This window comes from Phoca vitulina, unplaced genomic scaffold, assembly GCF_004348235.1.
Source record: "Phoca vitulina isolate PV1807 unplaced genomic scaffold, GSC_HSeal_1.0 scaffold41, whole genome shotgun sequence".
NCBI lineage: Eukaryota > Metazoa > Chordata > Mammalia > Carnivora > Phocidae > Phoca > Phoca vitulina.
In genome coordinates, this window is record NW_022589744.1 from 16,132,379 (window position 1) to 16,144,955 (window position 12,577).

The 12,577-nt window shown below is 60.5% G+C and overlaps 3 protein-coding genes across 6 annotated transcripts; 2 read left to right on the forward strand and 1 right to left on the reverse strand.

Annotated features, from left to right (window-relative positions):
* ALYREF (Aly/REF export factor) lies at positions 1-3,870 on the reverse strand. Its single transcript, XM_032429617.1, has 6 exons — positions 3,611-3,870; positions 3,029-3,160; positions 1,361-1,508; positions 689-752; positions 420-594; positions 1-326 (listed from the first exon to the last, which is right to left on the reverse strand). The coding sequence occupies exons 1-6, from the start codon at positions 3,845-3,847 to the stop codon at positions 312-314; spliced, it is 771 nt and encodes a 256-aa protein (XP_032285508.1). The 5' UTR covers positions 3,848-3,870; the 3' UTR covers positions 1-311.
* Positions 3,871-3,937: 67 nt separating this feature from the next.
* On the forward strand, positions 3,938-9,612 carry ANAPC11 (anaphase promoting complex subunit 11). Of its 4 annotated transcripts, none has more exons than XM_032429583.1 (3): positions 3,938-4,010; positions 5,039-5,158; positions 9,295-9,612. In XM_032429583.1, the coding sequence occupies exons 2-3, from the start codon at positions 5,050-5,052 to the stop codon at positions 9,438-9,440; spliced, it is 255 nt and encodes an 84-aa protein (XP_032285474.1). In that variant the 5' UTR covers positions 3,938-4,010; positions 5,039-5,049; the 3' UTR covers positions 9,441-9,612. The 4 variants fall into 4 exon arrangements, with proteins under 4 accessions (XP_032285474.1, XP_032285472.1, XP_032285473.1 ...); XM_032429581.1 differs by having other exon boundaries at positions 3,989-4,124; positions 9,295-9,611; XM_032429582.1 differs by lacking the exon at positions 3,938-4,010 and adding an exon at positions 4,020-4,109.
* Positions 9,613-12,102: 2,490 nt separating this feature from the next.
* NPB (neuropeptide B) lies at positions 12,103-12,577 on the forward strand. The gene is made up of 2 exons (XM_032429623.1): positions 12,103-12,357; positions 12,449-12,577. Exons 1-2 carry the CDS (start codon positions 12,103-12,105, stop codon positions 12,575-12,577), a joined length of 384 nt encoding a protein of 127 aa, XP_032285514.1.

The following is a 12,577-nucleotide window of genomic DNA, read 5'->3' on the forward strand; positions in this document are numbered from 1 at the left end:
TCCAGTTCCACACACGTCTCTGTTTTATTATGGCAAAGGTGAAAACACCACCTTCCCCACAACGGCAACCGGTAACATTTATCCCAAAAATAACTCGGTACAAAACAGGGCTGCTTCAGAATTTAAAAAAAAAAAAAAAAAAAAGAGGAAAGAAAAAAAAAAACCTTTACATGAGTTTTTAAATCCTATTTTAAAACACAAAAGAAACAAATCCATCATTGGCTGCACAGCCCCAGTCCACGGCCCCCTCCCACCAGGGAGCTCGGAGGAGACATCTGGGTCCTGCTCCACTTGAGGATCTGCTGCTCTCTTTAACTGGTGTCCATCTGAAATGCACACAAAAACCACTCACTCAACAGGAGGCCCCCGCTTCCGGTCAGTCCTGGTCCACCCCGCGGTGCCCCTCGCCTGGAACTTACTCTCGCGTTGTAAGCGTCCAGCTGCGCATCCAACTCCTCTGCAGAAAGCTGCTGCTTTGAACTCCGGCCGGTGCCTCTGCCTCGGCCCCGGCTTCCTCCACGAGTGCCTCTCCGGGTGCCGCCGCCGCCGAAAGCCCCGGAGCCACGGCTTCTAGTCATCCCGCCTCTGTTTACACTAGCAGGGAAGAGGGAACCCACTCACGTGCCGTGGAAGGGCCTGCAGGATGAGTGCCCCAGGCCCACGCAGCGCCCCCAGCCCCGGAGCTCACCTCTGCGCGGGTCTCCGCTGCGTGTCAATCTGTGACGTGACGAGCTGAATGTTCATGGGGCGGCCTGCGGCAGAGAAAACAAGAGGCGCCCCGGTCAGAGGGCCCTGACGCGCACCATGGGGTGCCGCACCCCGGTCTCCATGCAAGCACCGGAGAGGGGCTCTGTGTATCTGCAAGGCTCCCAACAAGGGGAGCGGCCGAGCGATACCGGTGGGAGAACGAGATGCTGCCGGTGACAACCCCACCGAAAACCTCCTCACTCCTTCTCGGTCCGGGCTAGGTGGGTGTCTGGCCAGGTGTCCGGGGTGCTCATGGGTGGAAAGGTGTGGGTGGCCTGACGGAAGAAGAACCGGTACCTTTGTCTTTACGACTACAGCCCCGCACTCAGAGGTGTACTATGGCGGTTCTGAGAAGGCTTCACAGAAGTGAGTCTTCCGGAAGGAGCTGAAGGAGGGGAGGGATGTAGCTTGCTGGATGGGGGTTCACAAGAGGTTGGTCCAGATGTGTGGGGCAGCATGAGAGGTGGCAGAATGGAAGAGAGAGACAAAGGGGCGAATGCAAAGTGTCCTCAGCCACAGGATAAGCCATACTCCTGCACGGATGGCTGCCAGCCCCAGACTCCACAAACGAGCCGCAGCCCCGCCATCATCCTGGGTCCAACCTCAGACGCACCATCCAGGGGGACGCCGTTGTACTGTTTCATAGCTTTCAGGGCATCTGCCTTCCGTTCAAAGTGCACGTCAGCTGTTCCTAAACTGCGCCCGGAGCGGTCATAGTGCACAGCCGCCTTCTTCAGAGTCCCAAATTCAGCGAAGAGCTCCTGGAGGCCGGGAAGAGCAGCTGTTAGCGAAGGGGCTTCCCCTCTGGTGGCCCAGGGCAGTTCCCTGGCAGTGTGAGCTGCTCTGGGGTCATTTCCCTGGGAGGCAGACACGTATGGGGGCAGGGCAGTGGTAGTGGAAACCAGGGGAAGGGAGGGGCGTATGGGACAGCAACTTCCTGGAGCAGCTGGGCCTGAGGGCTCCTGCCAGTGCGGGGACCTTACATCTGTCCCAGGATGCAGGTAAAGGACCACAGAGCCCACCAGTGGAGGGAACAAGAGTAAGTCGCTATCTTCTCCAACAGCGGAAAATTGACAACACACCCAAGGACTGTACCAAGAAACAGCAAAGGCCAAGATCGCAGAGCAAGGGATGCTATCCGACATGCGGAGCAGCTCCCAGGGCCCGGCGGTTTGGGAGCCCTGACCCAGCCCCTCCCCCAGGGCAGGTTCTGGCTCACCTTTCCCTCTCCTCCTACTCAAGCCTGCCGCAAAGGCTGAAGTCAAGCGCTGCCATGGAAACCGCCCTGACCTCAGGCAGGCTGGGAGTTGGAGAGGGAACCCGGGGTGTGGGGCTACTCCGGCCGCAGGCACACAGCGGGAAGAGGAGTTCACCAAAAGCGGTTTCCAGTGGATGCCAGAAACCACCTTAAAAAAAGTGTTGAGACACCGTGAGTGCTCACCGGCCTTGCTCTGTCCTCCCACGGTAGTCAAACAAACAGCTGGGCTCCGGGAAATTGAACCCAGGAAGGCCCAGCACCCTGACCCAGCCATCTCTGGGACTGATCCCCAAGATGTCTTTACTTAATCAGAAAACAGGTTTATATGCCTTTGGAATTCAAACAAAAAACCAAAACAACAAAAACAAAAAAAACCCCGAAATACAGAAACAACCCCCCCAAAAAAAACAGAAAACAAAAAAACCCCAAACAAAACAACAAAAAAAGAAACTTCAACCAAAGTTGAGTTTGAGAATCATGCCACTAAAAAGACCACGAGAAAAACAAGGCACAAGCTCCGTAAGACACGGAGCTTGGGGCTCAAGGCCAACGGAGCAGGAAAGATGCCCAGCACCATCCTACTTCTGTGCTTTGCCTATAAATTTCCACAGAAAAAGATCTTTTTCTTCCCAACAAATCATTAAAACAAGTACAAAGTAAACAAAAACCGAACATCCTAGGTGAGTCGATAACACAGGACACGCTCACATTAGGCCAATCTTTCGCGCTAGGAAGTGAAAGCTCCGGCAGAGGATTTTCATCTACAGGACACGTCTTAGGAAGAGCAGCAGCTCCTCACGCTAAGCCGGGGGCCTGTCTGCCCACACACTGACCTACTTGTCGGACTTTCAACTGTAGTGTGACCTCTGCTTCCATTCCTGCACCCCTTAGAGGGGACAGGGGTGGCCCTTGGGTGCCCGGGAGGGCTCACTGTCCTAAGGTGGCAGGGGATTCAAGACCACATCCCGAACAGGACCAATTCGGCGAGGGTAAAGTGCTCACCGGGAAACTCCCGTCCCTTACCTGAATATCAGCGTCGGACACTCCAAAATCCAGATTTGACACCAGCAGTTTCCCCCCAGTCTCCACGCCTGCGCCACCCCCAAAGCCGCTGTCGAAAAGGTCATGCTGCCACTTGTCAGGAAGTTGTTTCGGCTGGAGAAGAAAGAAAACACAAGAACAGACACAGACCCGTGAGTGTCTCTTCGAGACTCTCCCTCGCCCTCACAGGCAGGCCACCCTCTCCCCGCCGGGCCGGGAGGGAAACGCAGAGACCGGTAGCTCTCCCGTTCCCGCCCACGCCGCGTCAGGCCGCAGCCGACCCAGCGGGACCCCACGGTCCCGCAGCTCGTCCGTTCCCTCCAACCAACTTCCCGCCGCCCGCGCGGCCGCGCCCAACGTCCCCTCGGCCGCCGCCGCCACGAGGCCCGGCGCCCAGCCGAGACAAAGGCCGGGAGGGTCTCCGCCTCCCGGGCCCGGCCCGCGCGCGACCTGGCTGCCCGGCAGGCGCCCGCGCCCACCGGCCCGGCGCAGCCCGCCGTCCTACCCGCCGCGCGCCGCCCCTCCGGCCCGCCGCCCACCGCGGCCCGCCGCCTCCGCGCTCACCCTGCTGTAGGGCGCCGGCCGGTTCCTGCCGCCGCCGCCCGCCGCGCCGCGGGTGATGGCCGGCCGGTTCCGAATGGGCCCGCCGCCTCGGTTCACTCGCGCGGCGGCCTGCGCTCCGCCGCCACGGCCGCCCTGGGAGCCGGCCCTGCCGCGGCCCCGGCCTCCGCCGCGGCCGCCTCGCTGGCTCCGGTTCAGCTTAATGATGTCGTCCAGAGACATGTCCATTTTGTCGGCCATGGCGGGCGCGGAATCGGCCTCGGCTCGAGCCCGCGCGTCAGCACGCCGGCGCGTCACTTCCGGAGCCGCGCGCTGTCTTCCGGTGCCGAGTCCTTGGAGAGGCCGGGGATTGGCTGCGAGTGGGCGGTGAGGGCAGGGCGGCGCGTGCGCGCTAGGGAGAGAGGTAGGCGAGCGCTGCTGTTAAGGTGCCGGGCAGTGGCCGGTCGTTTTTATACCTTCCCGCGCGGGCGCTGCCAACGGAAGGCGGGCGGGGCAGCGCGAGGTTAGGCCGGCGGAGGTGCGAGAGCGCGGGGCGGAGCGCGGCCGTTGGGGCGGGACGGGCGCGCCGCCCCTCCCCCGCCCTGGCTCGCCCCGTGCCTTGAGCCCGCACTTCTCCCCCGCGCCCCACCCTCTCCCCAAGCCGGAGCCTGCGCCCCGTCCCGCGCCCCACCCTCTCCTCGCGCTCCCGCGCCTTCTCCCTCACCCTCTTTCCCCGCGCCCCTGCGCCGTCCTGCACCTCACCCCTCCCCCGCGCCCCCACCCCACCCTTTCCCCGCACCCCACCCCTCCCACGCGTTCTCGCGCCTCCCCCCGCACCCTCTCTCCGAACTCGCGCCCCGCCCCCCCTTCTCCCCGCGGTCTCGCGCCTTCCTCGCACCCCACCCCTTCCCGGCACTTGACCCTCTCCCCGCGCCCTGGTCCCGCCCCGCATCCCCCTCCTCCGCACTCTTGTCCGGTGGTGGTGGCGGCGGCATTCGCCGACCAGATCTTCGCTGACCAGGACCGCAGGCTGAGCGGGCTGGGTGGTTGTTCCGTGGTGTGCACTCGTAGTCAGCTGGGTTGGGGTCTCCCTGTGAACCCTAAGTTAGTCATAACCCTTTGAAAAGCACCGTACGGTACGTTTTTGCAATTATTGGTGAAAGCCCATGCTCCGTTTCCTGGACGCAGGGCAGACCGTGCAGTCTTTGTAGATACCCTGAATGTGTAGGGAGCCTCCGTCTTGGGGCACTCTGTCCCCCCAGGGGCACCCGGGCCCTGCCCCGGCCGTCCGTGCTGACGCATTTGTGCTTGTCCGTCCGGATTTCTCAGAGCTCTGGCAGCAGTCCCAGCCCGTGCTGAACCTCGGGCTCAGAGCCGCGCCCCTTTGGTGCCCAGATGCTGTAGCTGCGCAGACTAAGTGTAGCTCCCTGACCTCTTTCCCTCCGCCTGTAGGCTCCGCGGCCATGAAGGTGAAGATTAAGTGCTGGAATGGTGTGGCCACTTGGCTCTGGGTGGCCAACGACGAGAACTGTGGCATCTGCCGGATGGCCTTTAATGGATGCTGCCCGGACTGTGAGTGTCCCCGGTGTTCCCTCCCCGTTGAGCGTTGCCTGCTTGCCTGGCTGTGTCATCTCCCCAGAAATACCTGCACAAAGAGCTTGGGTTTTGGTGTCCCTTTCCTCAAGAAAAGTTGATAGGAGAAAACCAGGTGGTTTGGGCCCATGTTCGTATAAAGAGCTCATCAAAAGTTTTCTAAGAAAAAGTGATGTTGCCTTTTATTGTGGTCAAAGTCCGCGGGCCATAAAGGTATGTTAGAACTCTGTGTTTGAAGATTCTCAATCGAACAAAACCCAGAATATTGTAGGGCTACCCCTCCCCCCACCCGGCACACAGGATCACAGCGGCTAAGGGACCTTTCCATCTTTGCTTCATGGTTTGGTAACTGCTAACTAGGACGCCTGGTTCCATTTCAGCCGAGTCTCTAAATGTAACTCCCGACTTTTTACGGGGAGTGCTGTCACATCAGATGTGACGTGACGATGAGTCCCTAGGGTCACCCCCATTCCTAGTCCTTGCTTAGATTTTTCCTGTTGTCCATAGATGTCTCTTCACTGTGTGGTGTGAGCAGGATCCACGATTGCTTGCTTTGCTCCGCCCTGGCTGTTCAATATTAACATAGAACAAGGCCTTCCACCCCGCTTGCAACTTTTTCAACGTGTCTGACCAGGTTTTATCAGATTTCTTTGTGGTGGTTTTTGATTCATCTTTGTTCCCATTATGTTCTGTGAAGTAGAAACACTTAGAGTATATTTTTAAGTCAAAAACACATTTTTGCACCAGTGAATTTTGTTTTTAGCCAAACCGAAGTGAATTTGAACAGAAGCAAGTTGACCCTTGGGGGGACAAGGGCGGTCCCAAGAGGAAAACGGGACATGGGGAATACTGAGGGGCCACTCTGTCCTGTGAATGACGAGGCCTCTTTTCTGGGGTCAGGTGAGTGCCCAGGATAATAATAGGGCTTTACTTTTTTTTTTTAAAGATTTTATTTATTAGAGAGAGTGAGAGAGGGAACACAAGCAGGGGGAGTGGGAGAGGGAGAAGCAGGCTTCCCGCGGAGCAGGGAGCCAGATGCGGGGCTCGATCCCAGGACGCTGGGATCATGACCTGAGCCGAAGGTAGACGCCTAACAACTGAGCCACCCAGGCACCCTGTATTCTAGGCTTAATCTTTACATTGGGTTTGGCTGAAAGGAAATCTCATTTCCTAGGACTTAATCCGTCCTGATTTACTCAAATGGGTGGATGTAATCTTAGCAGATCACTGACTGGTTCTAGTTGATTAAGTTTTACGTAGTCTCAAGATCTGGTTTTATTGAATCTACTTTAAATCACTCTTAAATGCTTCCTTAGGGACACAGCAAAGGCTGTGGGATCCTGGATGGGCACCTAGAGAAGTCCTGCCTAGATTGGCTGTGGGAGAGTGAGTGGTGTGGTCAGGATGGCACGGGCGCACAGCCTGGGCGCCCAGCTGCTGCCGTTGCAGCGAGGCCTGTGGCCGGCATCTCTGCACCTGCCAGTGTGCCCAGGTTTTGTGGAAGGGGGTTGGCCACAGAGTAGGGGGTTTAGAGCCTGATCTTCAGACCCAAGGTCAAATTTGAGAGCAAGTCGTAATGTGCCAAGTGTCTGATAAGCTTAGGTGCTCTTTACACGGATGAGGTGACACTGGGTTTCTCTTGCTAAAATTGAGCTCTTGTGAGAAAGCCAGAGTGACTGAGGCTGTAATAAATCCGCTCCCAGTCCCAGAGAGCTTTGGGAGTAAAAGTCTTGAGAGGTGTTTTCATGATGAAGGATTTCCATCAAGACACAAGCAAGTGCTTGGGTGAGTCACTGTCACTGCCCCTGTGCTCATTATATGCCTCAGGCGGGCTGCTTGCTGGTGACATTACTGGAAACGGCTCTTGCCTCAGATGGACCGTGTGGCCTGCGTACTTCCCCATTAGCGGCCACCAGGGCATCCCCTGCCCCCCACCAGTGTATCCTCTCTTTGCAGGGCACTCTGATTCCAAGCTGAGTTCTGCTGGGCTCAGGAAGGTCCTGGGGGTGAGGGGGATGTAATCTCAGGTGTCACACCTAGTGGGCTCTCCTGGCACAGGGTCTCAGGCCCCCCCCCGCCCCGCCCCGCCTCGCCCCGGTGGCTGGGGAAGCAGAGTGAGTACAGTAATTCTGGATTAGCCAAGTATATAATTTTCTAGTTGTTCTGTGATCAAAGTTTCAGAGAGACAGTGATGTTTTGTTATAAAAAGGATTTTTTATTTTTAATTTTTTTATTTTTAAAGATTTTATTTATTTATTTGGCAGAGAGAGACACAGCGAGAGAGGGAACACAAGCAGGGGGAGTGGGAGAGGGAGAAGCAGGCTTCCCCCTGAGCAGGGAGCCCGATGCGGGGCTCGATCCCAGGACCCTGGGATCATGACCTGAGCCGAAGGCAGATGCCCAACGACTGAGCCACCCAGGCATCCCTAAAAAGGATTTTTTAAAAGATTGAAGAACCCCACCCCAAACGAGTGAATAAAAAGCTGTAGTGGTAGCTGTTCTGACTTGGTGGGCTGCAGGCGCCCCTGCGGGGCAGCGACTGCTCGGGGTTGCGGAGCTGCGTGCTTTCAATAGACGTGGAAGGGTACTGAAGAGCCCACGTGTGTTCCTGACCTGGCGCCCGCACGAGCCAAGTGGCTGGGATGCTGCCCTCTGGAAGTGGCAGGTGCCCCGATGCACTGCGTGCCCGGGCCTTCTGTCCAGCAGAGGGGTGATGTGGAGGTTTCCGAGCGCGGCTAGGTTGGCTGAGATCACCACAAGGTTCCCAGCCCCTCGGTCAGTGAGGAACAGGTGCCAGGTGGAAGCATTGTGTTTTCTGTGGTATTGTTCGCAGGATTGAGCATCCTGTGTTTGGTGTGGAGGAAGGATGGTGGTTGCAGAGGTCCAGAGGCAGTGTCTGTCCTGCGAGGAGCCCCCAGCTCCTCGTGTTGACATGGAGCTGCTGCCGGGACGAGGTGTCCTCTATTTGTCCGACCCTGGCTTGTCGTCTGGTGTTTGTGCATCAGTGACATTGGGGGGACAGTTAGCGTTCTATAGGTGTAGAGGACCCCCGGGCAGCGATGGGGGGGATGGCACCCCCAGGAGGGGTGGAGGCAGCAAGCCACGGCACTGCAGTCCCTGTGGGGACCCTGGCACACGGCCTGAGGGAGGTCACTGTGCTCTGTTGGCACCAGCTGTTTGATGGGAATTTCTTGCTTCTTGAAATCAGAAGAAATCAGAGACTCCTCTATTTTTTTTTTTTTTTAAAGATTTTATTTATTTGACAGAGAGAGACACAGCGAGAGAGGGAACACAAGCAGGGGGAGTGGGAGAGGGAGAAGCAGGCTTCCCGCCGAGCAGGGAGCCCCATGTGGGACTCAATCCCAGGACCCTGGGATCATGACCTGAGCTGAAGGCAGACGCTTAACGACTGAGCCCCCCAGGCGCCCCTATCCTCTTCTGATTACGGGCAGTGTGGCTGTCCCCCCGTACCCACCCATGGAGGTAGCATTTCCATGCATGTGGAGTGGAGTGCTAGCAGCATGTGCCCTGGGCCCCGGAGGTGGGGCCCTTTGAGGCCAGAAATGAAAAAGAGGTGAAGGTAGCAGCATGCGGACTCCCGGCTGCTGACAGGTGGGGCCGCAAACACCACTCCCTCCACTGTGCTGGTCCCTGCTGCTTAGAAGAGGAACCTCAGTCCCAAGGCCCCAGCTCTCCTACGCTTGATCAGAAGAAATAGTTCCCTGTTCAGATGGTGGCGGGGGGAGCGGGGTGGCCCTAGATAGATTGGTGCTGGAACCTTGGTGTCCCAGGGGAAGGGGCAGAGCTGTGGTGCGTCTTTAGATGGGTCTAGAGCCCCCCCTGCAGCCGAGCACCCCCTCGCAGGGGAGGGCGGAGTCAGGGCCACCACTGCAGGCCTGTGCCTGTGTGCGTGCGTGTGTGCGTGTCCGCACAGTGCGCTCACACTCCTGCATTCCATCTTTTCTGAAACAAGGTGTGGGAGGCTGTGGACACAAGCCCCCGGGCTGCAGTGGGCTGGTGCAGGCGCCTGACATCCTCAGGCCCTGGGCCTTGGCCCCCAGTTGGCTTGTCCCCGCCCTGTGTGACCGGCGTGATGCTCTCACCCCCTCCCGCAGGCAAGGTCCCGGGTGACGATTGCCCCCTGGTGTGGGGCCAGTGCTCCCACTGCTTCCACATGCACTGCATCCTCAAGTGGCTGAACGCACAGCAGGTGCAGCAGCATTGTCCCATGTGCCGCCAGGAGTGGAAGTTCAAGGAGTGAGGCCCCCCCGGGCCCCCCAGCCGTGGACTGGCCGGCCGTGCTCTCCCCTGGGACGGCCCCCCTCTGGGCCGCGACAGGGTTGACACAAGGACTGGAGCTGCGTTTGTTTTCCTTCAACTGGTGACACTTTATTCAATAAGTAAAACTCATTATACCTGAACCTTGCTGGAGGCCTCTGGTCGCCTGTTCTCTTGGTCCCGATGCGCTTTGCTGTGCGTTGATAGGAAAACTCATGAATAAACATCTCGATGAGATGCCACCAAAGCTCTGAGTCACAGCCCCCGGAGGAGGAGGAGCGTAGGATCAGCCAGAAGAGCCTGGGGCCAGAGTAACTGGCTCTGGGGGCTTGAAAGGCCTGGTGGTGCCAACAGGGGCACGAAGGCCACTCACCCTGAAGCCGGGGACCGCCTCGCAGACTAGTCTGTGCGACTCTGACCCGGCACGGCTAGCAGCTGCTGCCCGCGGTCCCTTCTGCTGAAGGGCTGTCCCTGAGCAGGTGCTGGTGATCTCAGTCCCTTCTCCCTTGTTCCAGCTTGAGCGTCTGGGCTGTGACGGACCCAGTGTAGGCCATGTCAAGGCCATCTGTGTCCCCAGGTGTCTGAGGTCCTCTACTTAGAGAAGAACAGCCCGTGGGAGGCTCCTTTGGGCACCTTTGTTAGTCCCCAGCTCCAGGTTGGGGGGCGGCCTCTGGGGGCCACGGCCCCAGCCCTGGGAGTCTTGGCTACTTCTGGCCAGACCGCTGCAGGCTGCATGTCCCTGTGAGCTGCAGGGAGTCACTTGGCACTGCTTCCTTCCAGTCCATTCTCAAGGGACACCCCTTGGGGATCACTGCCCTGTGCCTCGTGGGTGGCCAAGCTGCCGAGCACTCCGACACTGCTTGTCCTCGGCACTCAGGTGTTGGCCTCCTGGCCAGTCACCTGTGGGGCTCCCTACTTGCTGTTTGGATGTTGTGCCCGGAGGGAAGGAAGCCCTGGGGACCATCACTCTTCCCCAAGCTGGAGGTCACATGCCCTGTGTCCAGAAACCCAGCTGCCAGGGCCCCGGGCCGGGATCTGTCCCGGGAGGGCACATCCAAAGGAAGACACAGTGTGTCCAGGGTGTTTAGGGAGTGTGAGTGGAAGGAGGGGTGCCTGAACAAGCCTGCTGGCCCACATCCTCTAGCAGCCGCACTTGGTCCCCTGGGGCCTGGGCTCAGCCCCCCTGGGTGCTCCCAGCAGCCCTGCAAACAAACTTCGGTCTGGCTTGCTGGGTCTGGGCGGCTACTCTCTATTCTTGAGCCTTTGTGTCTACAATGTCTTCGGATCCGAGGAGTCCCAGGGAGGAGTTCACAGCCCAGGACGAGTGGTCTGCGGCCCTGCAGAAGGCCCCTCGGGGCAGCATGGCAGCCCTGCATCCTGGAGTTTCTGGACCTCACCCTGGCCTCCCCCCCCATCCCCCGCCCCACCTCCCCTGCCTGGGGGGTTTTCTCCTGTGGCCCACGACTGTGTGCCTGGGGCATCAGACCCTGAGTGCAGCCTCGCAGGCTTTCCGGCCTTGCCCTTTGGGGTGGATGTCCTCATTCTCAGAGGCGTCAACTTGCTCAAGGTCACGGTCCCTCCTGTAGGCTGTGCCTACTTTCCTGCCACTTGGACTCCTCCGCACTGCGTATCTTGGGCTCCAGCCTGGTCCTTGCAGGGCCTGCTTGGCCTCAAGCTGGCCATGCAGTTGCCCACCAGGTCCTGTCCACACCCAGCCATCTGTCTCCTCCCAGGAAGCTCAGGGCCCCTGCAGGGTCTTCTCAGGACTCCAGAACCTCAGCCCGCTCTCCCTCCCCCGGGACGCACAGGCTCACACCACCTGCCTTTGCAAACACTACCCTGGCTTCCCGTCACCCCCTCCCACCTCCCGCCCCCCCCCAGTGCTCCCTTATTTCCCCCCCTGGTGAGCGGCTCCCGCCAGCCCTGTTTTCCCCTTTGGCTGTGGCTTGAGTCAGGGACTGGGTCTGATTCATCTCCTGTTGAACACAAGTGTGCAGGGCAGCCGGCCTGAGGGCAGAGCTGGCTGGGAGGGCCTCTGGGTTCCTGTCAGCTGTCCTTTGGCTCGGTTTCCAGAGCTCAGGCCTGGCCTTGCCGTCCACCTCCTCCTAAAGGACCGCACCTGCAGTAACCCTGCTACTAGAAGCTTCCCCCGTGGGTGTGAACCACAGTGTGGCCCCCAGGCCCACCCAGACTTTGATGTCTCCTCAAGAAGCCCCCCGGCCCTGGGATCAATTCCCCTTTAGGGCAGGAGAAAGTGTCCCCTGGGCAGTCGTCTCCCCCCAGCCTCATGAGCACCGAGGACCTATGGGGGGGGGTAAGTGTTAGGGCTGGGGCGCCCTCGGGCTAGTTGGGGGCTCAGTTGCTGCCCGACTTGCCCCCTGCTCGCACTGAGGCCCTATCCGGGCAGGAGCCTGGGCAGGGGGCGCGGCCTCGGCCCCCCTCCCGGAAGGTGCCGGCAGGGGCGGGGAGGATAGGGGCGTCGGATCCCCCCACAGGCGCGGGCCCCCAGCGCGGGAGGCACGGCTTCTTGCAGCGAGGGGGGGCCCGACGGCCGCTGTGCGCCCGCCCCCGCGCCCCGCTCCGCAGATATAAGGCGGCCGCCGCCGCGGCTCCGAGCCCGCCGCCCGCCCGCCGCCCGCGTCCCCATGGCCCGGCCCGCGACGCTGGTGGCCGCCGCCCTGGCGCTGTGCCTGCTGCGGGCGCCGCCCGGCCGCGCGTGGTACAAGCCGTGGTACAAGCCGGCGGCGGGGCCCGGCTCCTACTCGGTGGGCCGCGCGGCGGGGCTGCTGTCCGGCTTCCGCAGGCCCCCGCACGCGCGCCGCTCCGAGCCCCCCGCGAGCGCGGGCCCCCGGGGCCGGGCGGGCGCCGTCGTCGAGCCGCGCACCCGCCTGCGGAGCCTCGTGAGTGCGGCCGGCGGGGCGGGCGGGGGGCGCGCAGGGGGGGCGCGCGGGGGGCCGGGGGGGCCGCCCTTCAGCCTCCTCCCGCCCCCAGGCCGTGTGTGTCACAGACGTGTCCCCGAAGCTGCGGAGCTGCGAGCGGCTCCCCGACGGCCGCGCCACCTTCCAGTGCCAGGCGGACGTCTTCCTGTCGCTGCGCGCGGCCGACTGTCGCAGCGCCTGA

Coding starts and splice junctions, on each gene's coding strand:
- ALYREF (XM_032429617.1), bottom strand. CDS start 3,847: ATGGCCGACAAAATGGACATGTCTCTGGACGACATCATTAAGCTGAAC. Junction 3,161..3,610: donor GGCCGGCGCCCTACAGCAGG/GTGAGCGCGGAG, acceptor TTTCTTCTCCAG/CCGAAACAACTTCCTGACAA. Junction 1,509..3,028: donor TGTCCGACGCTGATATTCAG/GTAAGGGACGGG, acceptor CCCGGCCTCCAG/GAGCTCTTCGCTGAATTTGG.
- ANAPC11 (XM_032429583.1), top strand. CDS start 5,050: ATGAAGGTGAAGATTAAGTGCTGGAATGGTGTGGCCACTTGGCTCTGG. Junction 5,159..9,294: donor TAATGGATGCTGCCCGGACT/GTGAGTGTCCCC, acceptor CCCCTCCCGCAG/GCAAGGTCCCGGGTGACGAT.
- NPB (XM_032429623.1), top strand. CDS start 12,103: ATGGCCCGGCCCGCGACGCTGGTGGCCGCCGCCCTGGCGCTGTGCCTG. Junction 12,358..12,448: donor GCACCCGCCTGCGGAGCCTC/GTGAGTGCGGCC, acceptor TCCCGCCCCCAG/GCCGTGTGTGTCACAGACGT.